Source organism: Adiantum capillus-veneris, chromosome 1 (assembly GCF_014529385.1).
Source record: "Adiantum capillus-veneris isolate H3 chromosome 1, ASM1452938v2, whole genome shotgun sequence".
NCBI lineage: Eukaryota > Viridiplantae > Streptophyta > Polypodiopsida > Polypodiales > Pteridaceae > Adiantum > Adiantum capillus-veneris.
In genome coordinates this window covers 62,979,119-63,002,095 of record NC_140931.1, presented here as the reverse complement: position 1 = coordinate 63,002,095, position 22,977 = coordinate 62,979,119, and the positions used below count along the sequence as shown (strand labels likewise).

The 22,977-nt window shown below is 47.3% G+C and overlaps 1 protein-coding gene across 1 annotated transcript in view; it reads right to left on the bottom strand.

The window, feature by feature from the left end:
* The window catches only part of LOC147464896 (glycoside hydrolase family 2 protein), a 144,252-nt gene extending 121,310 nt beyond the window's left edge, over positions 1-22,942 (bottom strand). Inside the window, exons 1-4 of the mRNA XM_086517023.1 lie at positions 22,513-22,942; positions 21,556-21,694; positions 21,228-21,455; positions 14,570-14,628 (exon numbers count right to left, since the gene is read on the bottom strand). Coding sequence (XP_086373149.1) covers positions 14,570-14,628; positions 21,228-21,455; positions 21,556-21,694; positions 22,513-22,658 — 572 coding nt within the window. The 5' untranslated portion in view covers positions 22,659-22,942. The remainder of the gene's footprint in view (positions 1-14,569; positions 14,629-21,227; positions 21,456-21,555; positions 21,695-22,512) is intronic.
* Between the last annotated feature and the right edge of the window lie 35 nt (positions 22,943-22,977).

Genomic DNA, 22,977 nt, shown 5'->3' with positions numbered 1-22,977 from the left:
ACCTTTTGGTCTCATAGGTCATTTTGGCCTTTTAAAGACCTTAATATTACATTTCATTTCTGTTAGGTGCAGCGGAATGATTGTTTGCGCTTCATTTTCTTGGGCTAAACATGGGGGAACTTTTGCAACCATTTGGGGCTGTTTCTACTGCTATACCATAGGCTGAAAACGCTGTTTCTACTGCGGTAAAGGCTAAAAATGAAATCGTTGATGCCTTCCTGTTGCTAGCCAAAAACACTTATGCTTGCTGATGCTAGCAAAAACGCTAGTGCTGATCTGGGGTTGAAATCCAAAAATGCTGAAGTGCCTTCCGCTAGCGTTAGTGAATCTGATGACGATCTGGGGGTTGGCGATCATGGGAGGAAAACGCAAGGGTGCTGAGTACTGTTGCCGAGGCGGTAACTGTCAAGACAGAAAACGCTAGGGGTGCTTGAGTGTAGGCGAGGATGGGAAATTCAAAAACGCCAAGGGTCTTGCACGGTTCTGCTGAGAAGGTGCCTGTTGAGCACGTGCTCCTGCTGCCTCTTCTGCCATTTAGTGCTAACTTGGGTTTGCTTATGTATTAACTTAGCAAAATTGCCCTACCTACTTTTGTTGTAAAGTCACTTAAAAATAATAAGTGAAAATACCAAAAATAGGGAAAATAGGGTAAATGCACTGGAAAATTCCCTTGACTAAATCTGATGGATTCTGAAGGGAATATTGATGATCATGCTGTGTGCAACCGGAGGATATGCATCTATGCTAAGTGACTGGGTATGCACGGTCTACGAATAGACTCACAAAAGTGCCAGATCACTTCTAAATCTAGACTAACTGGACTGACTGAACCCTGATCATGCTGTAACTTGTCCACGGACACATAGGGTTGGGATGTGTCACGTTACATCCCCTCCTTTTCAAAGTGAGGTACTGGTACCGAACTGTATGGCGTCGAGGGAGATCGCCAATAGCATCCGGAATCCGGGAAGGGACTCTTCGCCGGCCCACTCTGATGTGTGGGTCGTGCGGTACTTGAACTTCATAAAGGTCTGCAATGCTTGCTTCTTTGGGCCGCGCCGAAAGCGACAAAGTCATTTGAATCTCCTTTCTTGCGTCAACTTCGTCTAGAGATCTGCTTCTTTCGTCTTCAAGAATCTCCATGGCTGAAAATTCCTAAAACCACTTCCAACACAAAACCATGAACATACCTATTCCATGTAAAGTGAAGGAAAAAAATCTTGTCTTCGCTAAAGACTGTGTATGCAATGTAGATGAACATAGAGACGGAGTGACAACCCGTTCATCAAACACATGCAAACAATGAGATCGAATCTTATCATTCTTTTGATCTAAATCAATCAACTGTGGCAAATCACAATGGAAATGCCCATGCTTGGTGCTCATACTATCATGTGCTCGTTCGGAAACTGTGTCATACCAAGGAAGAGACATGGAATGTGACTTCCTAACATACATACTTTTCAGCTTTTCATGAGAAATCCACATACATTCGTGCTCATCCATGAGAGAAACGTGCTCAACATACAATGTCATGCCTAGGAAAAGGGATCACATAACGATGCTGACTAAAATACAAGAAACAATCACGAATGAAACATTCGAACAATGCGTGCGTATCAATCATGCGAAAACACAATACTTTCTGTGAGGGTTCTTTGGACCAAGGCTCGAGAGCCAAGATCGCTTCTTCGGGATCTATCGAATCTTCTTGTGGGGGATCTGTGGACCTCGACTCGAAAGCCAAGATCGATTCTTGGTGATTGATCAAATCTACAACGAGGTTAGCTTCGCTAGGAAAAGCATCCACTAACTCATCATGCTTGTGAACAATCACATCTTGATCATGCAAATCATCATGCTCATCATTATCCTTCAAATCATCATGCAAATCATTGTCAATCAAATCATCATCATGCTTCACACAATCATGCAAATCTTGTGTGTCCTGCTTTGGAGAAGAAGAGACTGAGAGAGTCTCCTTTCCCCAAATCTCTTGCATTTGTGCCTGAACTTGAGAATAGAGTCGCAAGAACTCTTTGTTTTGTCGGTCGCTCTGTTCTTGTAGTGCTTTGGCTTCCAAGTCGTACTTCTCTCTATGGCTGCCATTCCTTCTTTGTAGTCACGATCTATGTTCTTGTAGTGCTTTGGCTTCCAAGTCGTACTTACGCTCTATGGTTGCCATTCCTTCTTTGTAGTCACGATCTATGGCTGCCCTTTGTTCTTCGTAGGCCTTTCTTTCTGTATTTCTACGATCCATTTCTGCTTTCTTTCTGGATTTCTTGCTTCGCGTTCTAACTTCCTTTCCAGAAACATCTGGTCCAATTCCTCCTTAGGAGTTAGTGCAATCTTTGTCGTAGATGTTGAAGGGGGAGGGTCGGGAAAACCTCCTGGTGGGGAAAATTCTTCTTCGCCTCTCTCATGCTCATCACCTCCAAGCGAAGTATCCATTCTGCTTCGAGTGATGACCATTCTGCAATCGTGGGTTCTTGTGGGTCTTGGGTTCTTAAGTTCACGAGGAACTTGGGTTCTTGCGGGTCTTGGTTCTTGGGTTCTTGAGGTTTTCTTTTGCTTGCAAATCGCGTTTGAGAAGGATCTTCTCTTCACCCGAGTTCTACTCTTTTCCGCGGGCGCACCCCTTGGCGGCCTTGCGCTCACACCAAGGTTGCTTTTTCCCACCTCACGTCAATTGGCCGGCCGCTAAGTGCACGGTCCGCTCTCAATGAGTGAAAAGAGACACAAGGGGAGGCTGGACAAGCCCTTCTTTCTTGGGATTCCCATCACTCTTCAACAAAACACGATTAGGAATCGACACGCCCAAGCGAACTTGGGTTCGTGCGACCTCCACAAGCAAAAAAAATTCTTGTGGTTCTTTCCTAGAGTGATACACAACACTGCCAAAGCTCCGATACCAATGTTAGGCGCAGCGGAATGATTGTTTGCGCTTCATTTTCTTGAGCTAAAGATGAGGGAACTTTTGCAACCATTTGGGGCTGTTTCTACTGCTGTACCATAGGCTGAAAACACTGTTGTTCTACTGCGGTAAAGGCTGAAAATGAAATCGCTGATGCCTTCCTGTTGCTAGCCAAAAACGCTAATGCTTGCTGATGCTAGCAAAAACGCTAGTGCTGATCTGGGGTTGAAATCCAAAAACGCTGAAGTGCCTTCCGCTAGCGTTAGTGAATCTGATGACGATCTGGAGCTGGCGATCATGGGAGGAAAACGCGAAGGTGCTGAGTACTGCTGCCGAGGCAGTAACTGTCAAGACAGAAAACGCTAGGGGTGCTTGAGTGTAGGCGAGGATGGGAAATTCAAAAACGCCAAGGGTCTTGCGGGGTTCTGCTAAGAAGGTGCCTGTTGAGCATGTGCTCCTACTGCCTCTTCTGCCATTTAGTGCTAACTTGGGTTTGCTTATATATTAACTTAGCAAAATTGCCCTACCTACTTTTGTTGGAAAGTCACTTAAAAATAATAAGTGAAATACCAAAAATAGGAAAAATAGGGTAAATGCAATGGAAAATTCCCCTGACTGAATCTGATGGATTCTGAAGGGAATATTGATGATCATGCTGTGTGCAACTGGAGGATATGCATCTATGCTAAGTGACTGGGCATGCACGGTCTACGAATAGACTCACAAAAGTGCCAGATCACTTCTAAATCTAGACTAACTGGACTGACTGAACCCTGATCATGCTGTAACTTGTCCACGGACACATAGGGTTGGGATGTGTCACGTGACAATCTCTCTCTCTCTCTCTCTCTCTCTCTCTCTCTCTCTCTCTCTCTCTCTCTCTCTCTCTCTCTCTCTCTCTCTGCGGCCTTGGAGGCTTGTAGAGGTTGTGTTCGCAGGTTCAGTTCCAGGAACCTCAGACAAAGTTATGGCTCTTTGATACTTTAGTGGCCTCAGCTATGTTGTATGGGGTGCAGGTATGGGGACCTTCTGCAGGCCAGGATGGTTAGAGACGTATGGAGAGGCCCTTGGTATCTATGATCTCTCGGTTGATCAAAGCCAAGGCCTCCGTACCCCACGCTATCATTCGAGCAGAGCTAGCTGCCCCTCCTATGGAGATTGAGGCGCTTACCATATCAACCTCCTTTGTGCACAGCTTGTGGGATACTATTCGTCAGGACCTGATCTAGCTGGATACCAGGAGGACATGGATAGAGCCGCCACAGGAGTTTTTCTATAGAGAGCATCTTCTCCACCTCACAGAAGATGGGTTTGTGATTCGACCCAGCTACATGGATACACATATGTCTCATGGTTTGCGGTGTGCCATTGGTCAGATACGCACATCTTCACATAGCTGGAGATTGAGACTGGTAGATTCAGAGGGATACCAACAGACAGTAGGATGTCGCTTATGCCAGCTAGAGCCAGAGACGGAACTAAATTACATGTCATTGCACAGTGTACCATGAGATTCAGGGCCGTTTCCACTGCTTAGAGAAAGTTTCGGTCCTTTCTCTAAAATCATGAGTTATGAGGATCAGAGATGTCTTGGGCTATATCTACTTGAGTTACACACATAGAGAGACACTTTACTAGAAAGAGCTAGAGAGAGACAGTCCCAGAGACAGATTACAGATTTCTTTTCACTAGATATGGGACAGCCAGAGGAGCAGCCATCACTGCAGAGCTCGTCCCCCACACATACAACCACTACCGGCACTTTCATCAACGGAGCACTGGAGCTACGGAGATCCAGACGGCCACGATTGAGGAGAGGGGCTACACAGCATCGACGAAGACTACAACAGAGGATTCGAGCCATACTCTCTCGCCATCCAGAGTGCATATGAAGATGGATTCTAGCAACAGTAGTATTTTTGTTCTAATCCTTTTGAAGCCAGACATGACATCAGATTCACTATTTTGTATCAGATTGGTCTCATAGGTCATTTTGGCCTTTTGAAGACGTTAATATAACATTTCATCTCTCTCTCTCTCTCTCTCTCTCTCTCTCTCTCTCTCTCTCTCTCTCAGGTTTTGCTCAGTTATTTGCAGTTTCTCGCTTGTGTTGCAGAAAATCTTTGGCTTTGAGTTCAATCTATTACATTGGGAGATTGGGCAAAGGGGCTTGATGTGGCATGGTGTATAGTGAGGTTGCATACTTCCCCCAAGTCTCCAAAGACGTAATAGCGATGGGTATGGAACACTCCCAAATGTAGCGCGGATAGTGTGTCGTGCTCTCTACAGTGCATGCTCCTCAATGCAATGTGCGTGACATCTCACTCAAAATAGAATGAAAACACAGGAAACAATAGATAACAGCAAATCGACACAGAGACACAGCAGTAGACCAGAACATATGGACTCGACTATCTCAAAGGAACCAATACAGACTCTGGCGTAGCAGCACACTCAGCTCCAGCCGAGAACTCACCACATGTGCAGGGATGGTGCACACGTGCTGTGTATAGACTCACTACTCTAGACGACGACGTTGGACCATATATGAAGAAGATGATCTATACGACCTCACAACTAACCATAAAGAGCCACCAACGGCTCATAAATGTCAGCCATCTAAGTCTATCTGCAATCTGAGTGGTGGTGGCGACCTGGCCACGATATATCACTTCACTGCCACGTGTCAATGCCCAGCCCAAAGAGTCCGTCCAGTGTGAGACCAACTATACTAACTGTGTGTCCTGTGAAAGTGACATTGTAGAGCCTACTACAGGTTGCCCGCCACAAGACCGCTCACCGTCTTGGTGAGAGGAATACTGAACAATTGTGAAAGAAAACCACTAGGTACTGCATCTGTACAATGGTGAGCTCCTGATTCTAGGGAGTACTCAAATAGTTTCAGCCTCAGCTGCAAAAGGGATGTAGTCACCACACCCTCGCTCTTACGTGTTCACAAATCGAATGATGAAATTGCGGTAGTTATGTCCAAGGACTCAGCTCCCTTGCTCACTAATACACAGAATTCACATTCTTAAAGAAAAATCAGAGCGCCAAAGCAGTATATGCGCAAAAACTGGAAAATGCCAAGACCGACTTGGAGGAGAAAGGTCGCAATCAGCAAAGTGTATTGCATGGTACGCAAAAGGCCGACTCCGATGGCTCAAGTGTGCAGAAAATGGAGAAAGATAAGCATGTGCAACCGATGGAGAAGATGTTCTAAAGAGATGCATTGAGACCCCCATAGCTGGGATTGTTGTTGCTCTTGCAATTGGCAGTAATAAGAAGGAGAGGGAGATGCTTCTTGCGAGGGTGAGGGGGGGCGAGGGCTGGTGAGGGGGGCGAGGGGGTGTGAGGAGGAGGGTAGGGGCGAGGGGTGGGTAGGGGGGGCGAGGGCTAGGACTAGGGGCAAGGTGGTGTGAGGGGGAGGGTAGGGGCGAGGGCTGGTGAGGGGAGGGACTAGGGGCGAGGGGGTGTGAGGGGAGGGTACGGGCGAGGGGTGGGTAGGGGGTGCGAGGACCGGTGAGGGGGGGGGAGGGGGGGCGAGGGCTGGGACTAGGGGCGAGGGGGTTGGGCGAGTTGGGGAGGGGGTAGGGGGACGAGCTGGGGAGGGGAGGGGCGAGTTTAGAGAGGGTTGGGCGAGTTGGGGAGGAAAAGGGGGACGAGTTGGGGAGGGGGAGGTAAGGTAGGGTTGAGGGGATAGGGGTAGATAGAGGCGAGGAGGGAGCAAACAGCTATAATGAGCAGAGAATTCATCAAGCAAGACGGGCTCTGTGAAGGGAGTTCGCTAGACACAGAGGATAGCTTTGTTCTGCTTGGAGAAGCAGACACCAATGGGGCTGATGTTTTGAGGGGGGGTGGACTCCTGTAGAGGAGATTTCTTCCCGCTTCTATGATTCTTCATAGGCTCATGTGGAAACATTGGAAGAGGGTGTACCTTCAGGCAAAGAGTGAATAGAGATTCCATAACAGGGCATAGATTTGGTAGCATCCAACCACTCCAACAGATGCTCGTATGACCCGTTAAGTGGAGTAGGCTGTTCCAATTCAAGGCTGGTTGCTAGGGACAAAGAACTATGTTGCACGATGGGATCCATGACTCCTTCTAGGCGAATGGGTTGCATCGGGGAGCCAGGAGTATGTATCCACATGGCATCGTTTCCCCAATCATGAAGTGCTTTAGTGTGTCGCAGCCATGGTCTACCGATGAGCAAGGGAAATCCGCCCTCAACCTGGGGAAGACGAACCACAACAAAATCCAAGTTAAAAGTAAAGTCTTGTACCTGCAGAGGTACATTGTCTACTATGCCCACTAGAAAGACTGTCCGCTGGTCGGCCAATGTAACTGTGAAGGGAGCAGGGCGAGTAGGCTATAGACCTAGAGCTATCATAGTGAACTCGAGCATCAGGTTGATGCCAGATCCACTATCCACTATCACTCCTGGGAATTGCCGACCCAAAACGGACACTGTCAGGCGAGGGCTTCTATAATCAGTGAGAGGAGCAGCGGGATTGGATATCATATGGACTCTAATGGTCGCACTAGGAGGTGCCCGCCACTAGGACCTGCTCCGAGGTAAAGGGATTGAATAACTGCAAGGGTGTCACTTCTGAAACTCGCATCCAGCCGCAGCATGTCATAGAGGGACACTTGTTGGAAGGTGTTCTTCAAGACTATCTCTGTTGTAAGGTTTTCTTGTTCTACCACTGGTTTCTCTGGTACCTTTATCTTTTGTAAATCGGAAACGGCTTCCAAGAAAGCTTCATCAATATCGGAGAGCAAAGATTTGGATTCTTTCTTGACACTGGGGGATGGCTTGTCAACAGTTGAAGGCAGGGTATCCACTGTTGTGAGAATGTGTGAGGGAGTTGAACTTGCTGGAATGCTAAGACCGAGAGCGGCTCTCTGGGCCCGAGTGAGGACACCCGATGGCTCCTCTACCAACTGCAGCTTATTTTGAGGGGTAACCACGTGGGTAGAAGGGGGCGGCTGAGGAACGGTGCTAACTGCTATCAGATTGAGGTTGGGAAAGGTAAACTCATTCTGTCTTTGACTTGGGTTCGAAGCTGTGGATGCATGAAGTTTAGGGCAATCCTTACTGTAGTGATCCTTCATTTTAGGGCAATGACGGCAGGGAGGGGACCCTTCGGGCAGAGGGCATTTGCTTTGGTAATGACCATATTCCCCGTATTTGTAGCACAAAATGGACCGATTCAATGGGCAAGTCGAAGGGCGAGGTGGTCCTTGCTCCTGGTGCATGGAGATGGAGATGGAGGCATAGAATCTTTGAGGTGATGAGGGAGCATGGGTATGATAAAAGCTTTGAGACGGAAAAGTACTTTGCATACCTTCCATAGGAGGGGCTGTCAATAAAGGTGGCATGTGGTGTGGATGGCCACACGGAGACCATGTTGGATGCAGGTGATGGCCCTTGTTGAAGAGTAGGACCAAGACTTTGTTGTATTTGTCGCGATCCCTTGAGGTAGTAGCAGTCCTTGTCCTCATGTCCAGACTTTTCACAAAAGTGGCAGTAAACCCGTTCATGTGGAGGGTGCCCTGGAGAGCGACAGGAGGAACACCACACCATCAGCGGCTTAGTGTCTTGCTATGCCCGGAGCTCTTCTAGCTCCCACTTGATTTGTTCTAAAGCCTCTTGCTGTGGAGATTTTTCCGGTCTAAGAGAGAAGGACCTCTCCTCTTGAAGTGCTCTTTGTAACTTTAGTGCTTCTAACTCCCTGCGTAAAGACAGCGAGGGGTCAGAGGGATTTTCTTTGAGTGCTGAGGCAGTCTCCACCTGAAGGGGGTCCTTGAATAGCCTCCTTGCTCCTCCTATCCTGGTAGCGGCCGCTATAAACTCCTCCAGAGATGCATCAGGTCGACTTAGTTTCTGCTGAGACGTCTTTGGAAGAGCTTTCTCTACCCACTTCTTGACCATAAATTCCCCTAGTTGCTGAGGAAGCATGACAACCAGAGACTTGGTTTTAGTCATGAGTTCTACAAAAGTCTCCTATGGCTGGAGCACCATGTTGGCCAACTCATCCAAAACCTTTTCCTAGAAGTCACCTGGCCTGAATACTGCACAGAAATGTTGTCTTGAAGCTACCCAAGTTGCAAAATGGTTCTTTGCAAACTGACTATACCACTTGTCTGCTAAGCCATCCAAGGTAGATGGAAAGAGTACCAAATAAGCATCTTCTCTGTTAAGACCACGACCTCTACAGAGAGATACAAACCTCCTTGCATGGTCGTCTGCATCTTCTAAGGAGAGTCCCTTGAAAGTAGGAAACTTGATGTTTACCTTGGCTAAAACACTGGTCAACGCCTCCATGGCCTCTTGCTTAGGAGCCCGTTGCTCAATAGCTTGCTGTAACAAAATGGGAGAGAGCTTTATTGGGGAAGGTGACTTGGAAGATGTAGAACCGGATGGAGGAATGGATGATGCCGTATGTGGAGGTATGGGTGATGAGGTTGGTGGACTTCTACTAGGTACCAAGGGTTGATGTCTTCTATTGTAGTACTTCAGAGGACTCAATGTGCGCTTTGACGCTCTAATGACCACCTTGTCTGTGTCATGCAGTGACCACAAACCCAACCAAGCTTTGGGCAAGAAGACCTTTAACTGGCTAAACACAGGTCTAGACTCTACTAGACCAAGGCGAGTGACTAGACCACTTGGCTGGACCAGGGACGATGGACCAGGGACGAGGAAGGACTAGACCAGGACGAGAGCTAGTTGGACCAGGGCGAGAGAGGACCAGACCAGCAGGGCGAGAGACTAGGTCAGCTAGACTAAGCTGTCTAGGGTGAAACTAGATTAGACCAGCAGGCTGCACTGGGCAAGGCAAAGTGGGCGAGACTAGGTAAACCAGCTAGCTCCTCGATTTGTACCTCAACAGAGAGTGAGATTTCAGTTGAGGTCCCACCGGGCGTGCCAAAAATGAGAGCATCTGTAGCGCGGATAGTGTGTCATGCTCTACAATGGGTGCTCCTCAGTGCAATATGCGTGACATCTCACTCAAAACAGAATGAAAACACAGGAAACAATAGATAGCAGCAAATCAACACAGAGACACAACAGCAGACCAGAACATATGGACTCGAGTATCTCAAAGGAACCAGTACAGACTCTGGCATAGCAGCACACTCAACTCCAGCCCAAAACTCACGGGTACAATGGGGGTGTCGAGGCTCAGATGTGCAGGGATGGTGCAAACGTGCTGTGTGTATAGACTCACTACTCTAGACGACGACGCTGGACCATATATGAAGAAGATGATCTGTATGACCCCATAGCTAACCATAAAGAGCCACCAACGGCTCATAAATGTCAGCCATCTAAGTCTATCTCCAAACTGAGTGGTGGTGGTGACCTACCACGATGTCCACTAGACCACCGTCCGTATCCCTTCCCTGGCATGTCACTGCCCAGCCCAGAGAGTCCGTCCAATGTGAACCGGACCAGACCAACTGTACTAATTGTGTGTCCTGTGAAAGTGACACGGTAGCCTGCTACACCAAAGCATCCTCCAGGCCTCCCCCCAATCCTGAATCAAGAACAGCTGGTACATATCTCTCTCAAGCTGGGCTAAGAATGCTCGCTTTCCTTCGCACAAGGCATCGAAAGATGAGACGCGACTGTCTATGAGTGGCCACCCCAATAGCAACCTCTCTTTGTAACTCAGCTCTCCTCTCTTTGCATTCCTCCTCATACCTACGATTCTGAGGCATGCTCTCAGAGAGTCTTTGCACTGTGGGCTGGCTATGGCGGAAAGATGTCCCCGTAGCTGCATGTAGAGTCTCAGTGAACATCTAAGTGAGCTCTCCCAAAGGCCTCCAGAGTCCACGGATCCTCTGTACTCAGAAGCCTATATATGTCTGATGTGTAGACTCCGCTCATGTCTCTACAAAAAGTGTATCTCGAGAACATGCCTATAGACCCCCGAGTATGGCTGCTCTTGCAGTGGAACTCCATTGAAAATAATATGACTGCATGATCTGCTGCCACCCAATAAAGCAAGGCAACACTGTGAGATCTTGGATACGTAGAATGGAGCCTATCTGAGCTAGCACATAATGTAGCATGCCGGCTCCATGTCTGTGAGGAAAGCAAGTAAAACTGTCGGATATCTCCCTGAGCCATTTAGAATGGCAGGTCTATGTGTTGTCTGGATCTCCAATAGATATCTCCCATACTCTGTCTACTCCTCGTCTTGCGAGCTACGACTGAGTCGGAGCTATGTAGTATCTATCTCTATCAACCTCTCCTTAGTAATGTCAAAAAAGGAAGATTGCCGCTGGGTTGTCCTCGCATTAAAGTCTCCCAGTAGGATAATATCCACATCCCTAGAGAACTCCCATATGTCCTCATCCAAAATCATAAGTGAGTGTCTCTTGGGCGATGCATAGTGAGATGTGCCGGGAGAAAAATAACATATTACAATGTACGATGGTCTGCCCGTCTTTGCTCTCATCTTACCCACATATATCTGGCATGTTCATCCCTTCGTACAATATGAACTATGGACTGCAGCTCCTCCTGTACAATACTGCCACACCTCCAAATCCTCGTCTTCTCTACTTTGATCTCACCTCCTGTCTACAAGTATCCCGTCACCTTTGGTAGGGTGCCACCCGGTAGCCAGAGAGAAGGGAAAATTGCTTTCTATAGAGGGGGGGGAGTGGTGATCTTGGAGAGATGCACCACATGACGTTGTGAGACCTACGAGACCAGCCTAAAATTAGCAGCATGGAACTGTAACGGGTCAGTGATGCTTGATGCAGGTACCTTTGGAGACAAGCTTCAAAGGAAGACATTATCTTCTATTCAGAGACACGAGAGGCGCTCTTACCTCCGGCATCTTCTCTTGCAGGTGCGCTATCTATGTAAGGGTGAGATCATTCCCCAGGCAAATCCCAGCCTTCTTGAGTGTTGGTCTTCTCTTCAAAAGCTCCTTTCTAGCCTCCAATGAGTGAGAGAGAGAGAGAGAGAGAGAGAGAGAGAGAGAGAGAGAGAGAAAAGAAAGAAAGAAAGAAAGATTTTTAACGTCTATGTCAGGCTGAAATCGGCCTATGAGACAAATCAAATGTACATGGTGTGTATGTCATCCGTCTATCAGAAAGACAAATGAAACAAAACTGATACAAAACTGAACTGAATGTAGGTAGTGGGGTATCTGAGGAGGGATGGAGCTCTATCTCTAGGGGTATATGCATGTCTATATGCTCAAGGTAGTACAATCATGAGAATGCATCAAGCTATCTAGCTCCATCCTGTACTAATGGGGGGATGTAAGATGTGGTACATGGGCGGGTCTGGTGCCAAGGCTACCCGGATGAAAGCTGTCGGGTCGGCCCTCATCTGGGCCACTCGCTCCTCAGTGGCACGGCGCTCCCGGGCTCGGATCTCCTCGATCTGTCGGTGGTGGGAGCTCGCGCCCCTGTAGCCTGTGACTCGTGGTCGTCGTCTAGCTCGGCTCACCTCCGCCTGTGGGGGAGTCACTCCCCTCTGAGTGTCTGGTGAGGGAGGGGCGGCAATCCTCTGAAAGAAGTCTGTGAGCTGCGACTGTCTCCCCTCTGTCTGTGTAGCTGTGTGTGGCTGTAGTAGTGTGTCCCGATGGCTCTGTATCTCTAGGAAGAACCGTCCGAGCTGTCTCTGATCTCGAGAGTCCATGATCTCTCGGAGAGTGGGCTGTCCTCTAAATAAGGCCTCACACCTGCCTCTGATCTCAGTGTATGCTCTGCAAGAGGCCAAAATGACCTATGAGACCAAAAAGTTACAATTCGTGAATCTGATACCATGTCTGATTACGGAGATTACAAAGTTACAAAGAACTAACACAAAGACACTAAAACACTTTTGGGGGGGGGGGGGGGGGGTTGTGGGTTCAGATGAAATCTCTCATCAGTCTCGCTATCGGATCTCATCAACCTCCTCCATGGTCAGTACTTTGGTTGGGCGTTTTGCATGTCGAGCTAGAGTGATCTGTATCTTCTATTGCAGCCTTCCTCGGTAGTGGGAGACCCCCCAAGCTCATGGACGTCTGGATCTGCCAAGCTCAGTGGCTCGGTCAAGCAGCGTACCTCTAGTATGGGTAGGCTCTGAGATATGTTGCAATGATTGTTCCGTTGGCTCCCCTCTAGCTAGTGTAAAGAAATCTGTGATTCGTCTCTCTGAGGCCGTCTTTCCCCTGATGTCCTCAGCAAGCTCTCCCTAAGTCTACGCAACTCTAGCAGGAACAATCCGAGACACCTCTGATCCTTGTATCTCATGACTCTAGAAAAAGATCCGAACCCTTCTCTGAACAGGCAGTGGAAGCGGCCGCGTATCTCATAGTATGTCAAACATTGACATGTGTAGTGCATCTCTGTCTCTGGCTCTAAGTTACATAGGTGACATATCCTGGCTCCTGCCGGCACCCCTCGGTAACGGCCAGTCTCGATCTGGAGCTGATGTGAGGATGTGCGTATATGTCCAATAGCGCATCTTATCCCATGAGATAAGTGTGTATCCATGTATGTAGGCCTAGTTACAAAGCCGTCCTCCGTGAGTTGGAGAAGATGCTCTCTGTAGAAGTCCATCTTCGTGCGCAACTCCTGTGTCGGCTGTATCCATGTGCTCCTGGTATTTAGCTGAATCAGATGCTGACGTATGAGTCTGGTGATCTCTGTTTGTGTGAGAGACAGGGAGGGTGCATCCAGGGAGTATTGAAGCGGAGGTAATCTATCCGAGAAAGAAAGAAAGAAAGAAAGAAAGATTTTTAACGTCTATGTCAGGCCGAAATCGGCCTATGAGACAAATCAAATGTACATGGTGTGTATATCATCCGTCTATCGGAAAGACAAATGAAACAAAACTGATACAAAACTGAACTGAATAGTGGAGTATCTGAGGAGGGATGGAGTTCTATCTCTAGGGGTGTATGCATGTCTATATGCTCAAGGTAGTACAATCATGAGAGTGCATCAAGCTATCTAGCTCCATCCTGTACTAATGGGGGGATGTAAGATGTGGTACATGGGCGGGTCTGGTGCCAAGGAGAGAGAGAGAGAGAGAGAGAGAGAGAGAGAGAGAGAGAGAGAGAGAGGTGGTGGTGGGAAATACCCAAGGGAAACGCTGCACAACAGGATACAAGGGTATGCTCTCACAATGATTCGAAAAGAGGGCCCCTCACCTATATATGTGGGCTCAATGGCTGCCTGACTCCCCCAAGTCCCTCACGACCCATACCTGTGAGATAAAGGAAGGTCACTCACTGTTCATAAAATAGGGGACCCACACAAATGGCCCGATACTCTGAGCACTGTCTCGTTTCACCCAGACGAGATAAAAAAGGCCTCTCTCCCTAGATCTAGATAACGTACCCAGAAGATGACCCTCAAAACTCTTACATCCCCTCTATGGGTACACGGAAAGATCACGGACAGGGTGGCAACACGGGTGAGGAAATCTGTCAAGTCCAGTTGACATCAACCAAGACCATCACAGTATCTCCAAGCATTATGAGAGAGAGAGGGAGAGAGAGAGAGACAGCATCCACATGCACACCAACACATGCATCCTTGTGCACACATGTACGATTCCTATAGACCTGAAAGGAAAGTGTGCATGTGAGCAATGAGCAAAAGCAAAAGCAATTGAGTTCACAAGACATTACCGTATTGGAACCATCCAATCCCAGCCTTCTACATATTGTGTTGCAACATCCTTCCCAATCTTTTAGCATGCAAAAAATAAGCATTAAGTGAGCCTTCTTGAACTTATGAGTGCCTTGACTCATAGCAACAGTAATTCAAACACACCTATAAAAACAGTTTGCCCCAAAAATTAGGTGGTGTCATAGTCTTGCAAGTGTTTTATCAAGTAAAGTTCCACATGGTAAGAGATAGATAGAAAAGAGAACTGACATACAAATCATTGAGTTCTGAAAGAACAACTTCAAAAAGGAAAGATCTATAAAGAATCAAATTCCTATGATCATTGGAAAATGTTAAAGAGGAAACACAGTCAGGGCTATAGTTGCATCTACAAATTCAAGAACCATAAAAAGTATAATAGATGTATCTATCACTAAAACCAAGACATAAAAGTTCATTCTAGATCAAAATGAGTTTGACCTATTAAACTCCTACCTAGTTTCGCGGTCTTTCAATGGGTTTCTAACGCAGCTTTGCAAAATAAATTTTAGTGGTTAAGATCTCTTCATAGCTTGCCATTTCATGGCCCTCAACTCAATGCCGCCTTGATGATATGCAACCAATTGATGCTTTTCAAGGAATACTAAAAAGATGAAGATCCTAGTAGGACATCACACTAATAATCATTACTTGTAAGACGTAAAGCACCTCTTTTATCAATGTAATTTTCTCTCTTGATGTTTTTGAACCGAAATAAGAAACGTTCTTCAGGCATCTCTAACATTAATGTTGCATCACCTTGCTAAACAAGAACTGGTATCAGACTCATTTGCTCACGATGTTATCCATCTCCACATACAACAGGCTTGACAACAGAAGACAACAAAACTGAGTAGGAAATGACATTTAAGTCAAGTCACACACAGTGGCGGAGTTCCACTTCAGAGAGATTGGCCGCTCAACAGACTGCCCTTGTGGTATTTCTTCAAGTAAAGAACACACAGTTGCATAGTCCCACTCTCACATACATTGACCCCCCAACACGCTCACAAATTGCACAACGAAGTTACAATGAAGCTTGATTAATTCAACCCATCAAGAACAAGAATATGGGGAAGAACATGTATACTGAAATTGGCAAGTCACCCCACAAGGCGGTAGAGTAATGCAACAACACCATTACTCAACAAAAAACAACAAACTGAACAAGAAATAACACTTTAGTCAAGATACACAGTGGCAAAGTTCCACTCTCAAAGAGATTGGCCCCTTAATAGGGTCCCCATTTCTTTCTATACAAATGAATTGTCGATGTTATAAATGCTCTATGTGAGCCCACTCACACACTTCGAGTGCTAATGGCACCTTGATCCCTTATTTCTAATTTTATAGGTGGCCCCTTAATAGGCTCCCCATTTCTTTCTATCAATTGTCGAGGTTATAAATGCTTGAGCCCGCTCGCACACTCCAAGTGCTAATGGCACCTTGGTCCCTTATTTATGATTTTATGGGCATCTCTCTCTCTCTCTCTCTCTCTCTCTCTCTCTCTCTCTCTCTCTCTCTCTCTCTCTCTCTCTCTCTCTCTCTCATGGACAGCTTGCAGCCCCTCACGCCACCTGCTTGCTCTAGCGTGTGGACTACTGCAGCCCCTCACGCTCCCAGCTTGCATCCCCTCACGCCACCTGCTGCAGCCCATCCCGCCCCACACCCCCAGCCCATCCCGACTATGTGACAACGCGCGTCCTCCCCCGCCCACCCCCTGTAGCGCAAAAAGTGTGTCGTGCTCTCTACATTGGGTGCTCCTCAGTGCAATGTGCGTGACAATCTCACTCAAAACAGCCTGAAAACAAAGGAACAATAGACAACAACTGAGCTCACAGAGACACAACAGCAGCAGACCACAACATATGGCTTGACTATCTCAAAGAACTGATATAGACTCTGGCGTGGCAGCACACTCAGCTCCAGCCCAAGACTCACACATACAATGGGGTGTCGAGGCTCAAATGTGCAGGGATGGTGAAGACCTACTGTGTGACTAGACTCGCTACTCTAGACGACGACGTAAAAGATGATAAACATGACCCAACAGCTACTACTCATATGTCCCACCATAAAGAGCCACCAACGGCTCATAAATGTCAGCCATCTACGTCTCTCTCCAAACTGAGGGTGGTGACCTGGCCACGATGTCCACTAGACCACCGTCCGTATCCTGCCACGTGTCACTGCCCAGCCCAGAGAGTCCGTCCACTGTGAACCAGACCAGACCAACTGTACTAACTGTGTGTCCTGTGAAAGTGACACTGTAGCCTGCTACAGGTTGCCCGCCACAAGATCGCTCACCGTCTCGGTGAGAGGAATACTGAAAAACTGTGAAAGAAAACCACTAGGTACTGCATCCGTACATCTTTCGTGAAGCAGGTGCTAGGCCCAACCATGACCTTACATGCCTCAAAAAGTGGAGTAAAAAACACTGACTGCTTGCAAACGCCTTAAGCCTTTGAATAGGCAAGAACCCAATATGATTGCATAGTCCAAGGATCCCAATTGGCTAAACAGAATGAGGCTCCACAACAAAGAAATATGCTCGGTTTGGATCCAGCACATCTTTATCTTCCATAACCATAGTGAGAGGAAAATACCTGGTCCATGCTTGCAAATGAACCTTGCAACACTTTCTGCACAACACTCTTCTCGAAAAGAGGGATGACCATAAGGTGGAGTAACACCGAAAATAAGGTTAAACTCCATCGTGATGGTAGAACGAAAAGCATTAACAGCAATGGGATGGCAACCAGGTGAATGCTTGAAAGCCACAAGGAAACCAAGTGAATGCTTGAAAGCCGAGGGGTGGGTAGGTAGTAGGTAGGGGGCGAGGCCTAGGTAGGGGGAGGGCAAGGGCAAGGGGTAGGTATGGGGGCGAGGCCTAGGTAGGGGGAGGGCGAGGGCGAGGGCGAGGCCTAGGTAGGGTGAGGGCGAGGGGTAGGTAGGGGGCGAGGCCTAGGTAGGGTGAGGGCGAGGGGTAGGTAGGAGGCGAGGCCCATGTAGGGTGAGGACGAGGGGTAGGTAGGGGGAGGGCGAGGGGTAGGTAGGGGTGAGGCCCATGTAGGGTGAGGGCGAGGGGTAGGTAGGGGGCGAGGTCTATGTAGGGGAGGGCGAGGCCTAGGTAGGGTGAGGGCGAGGGGTAGGTAGGGGGCGAGGCCTAGGTAGGGTAAGGGCGAGGGGCAGGTAGGGGGTAGGTAGGGGGTGAGGTCTAGGTAGGGGGAGGGCGAGGGCGAGGCCTAGGTAGGGTGAGGGCGAGGGGCAGATAGGGGGTAGGTAGGGGGCGAGGCCTAGGTAGGGGGAGGGGCGAGGGCGAGGGCGAGGGCGAGGGCGAGGGAGGGCGTGGGTAGGGGCGAGTAAATGTGAGGGGGTGGGTATAGGTACTGTAAAGGTTGTACATAGAGCATAGAGCAGTGTCGAGAAGCGAAAGCTAGACTGAGCAGAAGAAATACTGAGTAAAAGATAGTCGTACACGCACTAATCTTCCCCAAAGTTTGACACCCCGTGCTTTCAAAACCATATGCTAATGAGTCTAATCTTACCCTCTGTGACACAGACCGTAGCAAATTTGATTGATCACTCTGCATATGATCTAGCAGTGCCGGTGGGGCTTCAAAAACTACAAAGTTTGGTCCCTTTATGGGGTCTTGAGTGGGCATTGCTGAAGATTGCACTGTAGGTGAAGTATTTGCAGCGTCTTGTCGTAGAAAAGAGATGCCATTAGCTGGAGTGGCATCCACTTTGAAAGCGACATCTTCGTGTTGTAACTCGCCTTGAAGAAGCTTGGTGGGGGATAGTATAGCAGACACAGAGGATAACTTTGGTTTGGTCGGAGAGTCAGACATAGACATAGATGGGGTTGAGTTTGGCTGCTGGCTTCGGAGGCTCGTTGGGCTCATCTTCATTTGAAAATGTGGAGGAGTTTGTATCCTCTGGCAAAGGCAAAGGTTGAATAGAGACTCCATAACAAGGGATAGACTTGGTAGCTTCCAACCACTCTAGCAGATCTTCGTCTGACACTTCAGGTGTAGTAGGCTGTTCTTGTTCACGGTTGGTTTCCATTGACAAAGAAACTTGCTGCACCACGGGATCCATACCTCCTTCTAAGAGAATGGGTTGCATAGGGAGCAAGAAGTATGTATCCACATGGCATCGTTTCCCCAATCATGAAGTGCTTTAGTGTGTCGCAGCCATGGTCTTCCAATGAGCAAGGGAAATTCGCCCTCAACCTGGGGCAGACGAACCACAACAAAATCCAAGTTAAAAGTAAAGTCTTGTACCTGCAGAGGCACATTGTCCACTATGCCCACTGGGTAGACTGTCCACTGGTCGGCCAATGTAACTGTGAAGGGAGCAGGGCGAGTAGACTGTAGACCTAGAGCTAACATAGTGAACTTGGGCATCAGGTTGATGCCAGATTCACCATCCATTATCACTCCTGAGAATTGCCGACCCAAAACAAACACTGTCAAGCGAGGGCTTCTATAATCAGTGAGTGGAGCAGCGGGATTGGATATCATATAGGACTCTGATGGTCGCACTGGGAGGTGCCACTACTAGGCCCTGCTCCAGGGTAAAGTGACTGAATAACAGCAAAGGTGTCACTTCGAAAACTCGCATCTAGTCGCAGCATGTCATAGAGGGACACTTGTTGGAAGGTGTTCTTCAAGATTGTCTCTGCTATAAGCTTCTCTTTTTCTACCTGTTGTTTCTCTTGTACCTTGATCTTCTGTAGACCAGAAACTGCTTCCAAGAAAGCTTCATCAAGATCGGAGAGCAAAGATTTGGATTCTTGCTTGCCACTGGGTGATGGCTTGTCAACAGCTGAAGGCAAGGTATCCATTGTTCGGAGAATGTGTCGGGGAGTTGAACGTGTTGGAATACTAAGACCGAGGGCAGCTCTCTGAGCCCGAGTGAGGACACCCGATGGCTCCTCTACCAACTACAGCTTATTTTGAGGGATAACCACGTGGGTAGAAGGGGGCGCCTGAGGAATGGTGCTAACTTCTATCAGATTGAGCTTGGAAAAGGTAAACTCATTCTGGCTTTGACTTGGATTCGAAGCCGTGGATGCAAGAACTCTAGGGCAATCCTTAATGTAGTGATCCTTCGTTTCAGGGCAATGACGGCAGGGAGGGGACCCTTCTGGCAGGGGGCATTTGCTTTGGTAATGCCCATATTCCCCGCATCTGTAGCACAAAATGGGCCGATTCAATGGGCGAGTCGAAGGGCGAGGTGGTCCTTGCTCCTGGTGCATGGAGTTGGATGTGGAAGCATAGAAGCTTTGAGGTGATGAGGGAGCATGGGTATGATAAAAGCTCTGAGAGGGAAAAGTGCTCTGCATACCTTGCATAGGAGAGGCTGCCAATAAAGGTGGCATGTGGTGTGGATGGCCACAAGGAGAAACCATATGGGATGTCGGTGCTGCCCCTTGTTGAAGAGCATGACCAAGACTTTGCTGTATTTGTCGCAATCCCTTGAGGTAGTAGCAATCCTTATCCTCATGACCAGACTTTTCACAGAAGTGGCAGTAAACCCGAAGGGGACAGTCCTGTGGAGGGTGTCCTGGAGAGCGGCATGAGCTGCACCATACCATAGCCTTAATCTCTTGCTGAGACCTAAGCTCTTCTAGCTCTCTCGTTATTTGATCCAAAGCGTCGTGATGTGGGGGCTTCTCCTGTCTGAGGGAGATTGATTTCTCCTCTTGAAGAGCTCTCTGTAACTTTAGGGCTTCCAGTTCCCTGCGTAAAGAAGTTATCGGATTAGAAGGACATTCCAAAAACACTGAGGTGGTCTCTACCTGAGGGGAGTTGTTGAACAAATTCCTAGCTCCCTCTATCCTAGTAGCAGCCGCGACAAACTCCTCCAGAGTTGCGTCAGGTGGGAGACTCTCTTGGAGTTTTTGCTAGGAAGTTTTGGAAAGAGCCTTCTCCACCCACTTCTTAACCATAAATTCCCCTGGTTGTTGAGGAAGCTTGGCAACCAAAGACTTGGTTTTAGTCATGAGTTCTGCAAAAGTCTCCTCTGGCTGGAGCACTATGTTGGCCAACTCGTCCAAAACCTTATCAATAGAACTACAATAGATGCCCACATGCATGCACACATACAAATACAAAGGAATCAACTTAACAGCACCAACAGACTAAACACCACTAAAAGAAAGTAGTTGGCTAGTTTGATACGCAAGGTAAACATTCTATTCTGACTCCCAAAAAGAAGGTAAATAATTTTTTTAGTAAACACAAAATACTACGAGCCTACTATTGCCAAATATGCATACATCTGTCGGTATGCATAGAAGGCAAAAACCATTGACAGATGGAAGTAGTTGGCTCACTTGATATGCACTAAAACATTCTAATTTGACCCCCAAAAAGAAGGTAAAAATATTTTTTATTGAACAAGTGCAAAATGTATCCATGTCTCAAAACACAAGATACTACAACCTACTATTGCCAAATATGTATGCATCTATCTGCATGCATACAAGGCAAAAACCATTGACAGATGTGTGCACATATTATGAACTTATTTGAAATCACCCATTTTTTTAGCCTTCCTTGTAGCAACAAACTTGCTTATGATAGACTACAAAAAGGCTAGCCTACTCTTTGATGTCATAGCAAAACTTACTTCATGATCACCCCCTTGGCCACCTTCAGGTGGAATTCTTCCTGGATGATCTGGCGGATATACACAAACAGCCAGAAGATTCTGTCCACTTGGGTGAATCCAGTCAGTGACATCCAATACATGGCGTTGGAACATTCCTTTTGGCAATTGCTTCAGATGCCCGTTGAGATAAACATCTCCATGATAGTTGATGCCTCTAAATTGCAGCCAAGCACGTTCATCTTCTCTCTAAAATAAAATTAAAAATACTTAACAATGTATGCTACCTACAATTGCTGTTGAACCAAAACTCATACTTGTTGTACATCGTAAGAAAGCAAACCCTTACCAAAGGTACACTGAACTCTGCGTAGAACCAGAATGTATAATATTCACGCCCAGAGTCTGCTATATCGATTATGTTCTCATTCTCTAGTCCATAAAAAGGATCGGGAATCAACTTGTTTTTCAAAAGAGTTCCCAAAACTCTGCAAAGCACGGGGTTATCAGCAAACAGCAAATACTTATAATTCAAAACTGGAATCTCATCCACAAACACAAAAATGAGATCAACAAGCAACTTTCACTTTACAATTGGTCAATCTCCGCATATTTTTGAACCAACAATTGAAACCATTTTCACACTCAAAGCACCAATACATCACTGCATGATCAAAAATTCGTTCAAAATGCTCCCAGTGTTTAACTTCAATATCAAATCACAGACAGCCTCACGGCACGGATAAAAGCGAAGCCATTGATTGCAATTATTTTAAACATCGTAAATGGCATCTAGTGAGTATATCTCCAACAGTCAATTATGCAAGCATACTAGCCTTAGCTTTTGTTTGATGTCCGTGGCTTTGCAAGTCAACTACTGATTGGAACACAAAGCAAAAGTGCCCTACAACAGAGGTTATATCTTTCCTTGAGATTAACTGGCATAAGCTTCCTTTTCCTACTAGTGCAATACCTGCCTCTTCGACCTATAAATTATATTTTCCATTTTTTGATGGGAATGGGACTTGATCTGCTTGCCATGGACCTCAAAGTCGTGTAGGGCCCAATTCAACATGGGCGATGGTTTATTACAATGTCTATACTGCGTGCATTGTTCAGATGTGCGATCCATTTTAGTCAATTCACAATAGATTTTCTGTGGTACAGGTTTATATAAAATGGGCAATGACAGCTTCAATCAATTCGTGTCCAAATTTCAAAAGAAACAGGTAAAGTCCGGAGATCCGTGATCAGTTAACCAAGGAGCTACACATAGCAAGCTTGCAGGGCAGGTTAGAAAGCGTACGTTCCGGGGACTGCTGCTGGCATCCACGGAAGCTTTGGAGATGAGTCTGGTGGGTGGGTGGTCGTGAGCTCGAATCCCGTCCATTGCACATCACTTGCCCTCGCTGCAAGCCAGTTCGAATCCAGCTTCTTGAAGGTAGGCGCCATCGCTCCGGCGAGCTAAAGTTGGGACTAAGCGCCCATTTTGGTTAGGAAATAGGTAAGTTCTAGTCTACTGTGTGTGTGCAAGGGCGCACGTTGATGTTCTGCAATCTGCAGCTTTCATGGAGCATTGGACCACTTCACGAATAGTCATCTGTGCATATCATCTTTTGGTCCGCCATGCCCTGCCGATGTGATGCGTGGTCTGCAACGCGGGTCGTACCGGGATGCCTCATTTAAAAGTGAACTTTAAGTAAAATCCATTTGAGCCGTGGATCTTGGATCTCCAGGTGAACTTGTGAACTGCACGTAACTGAAATGTAAT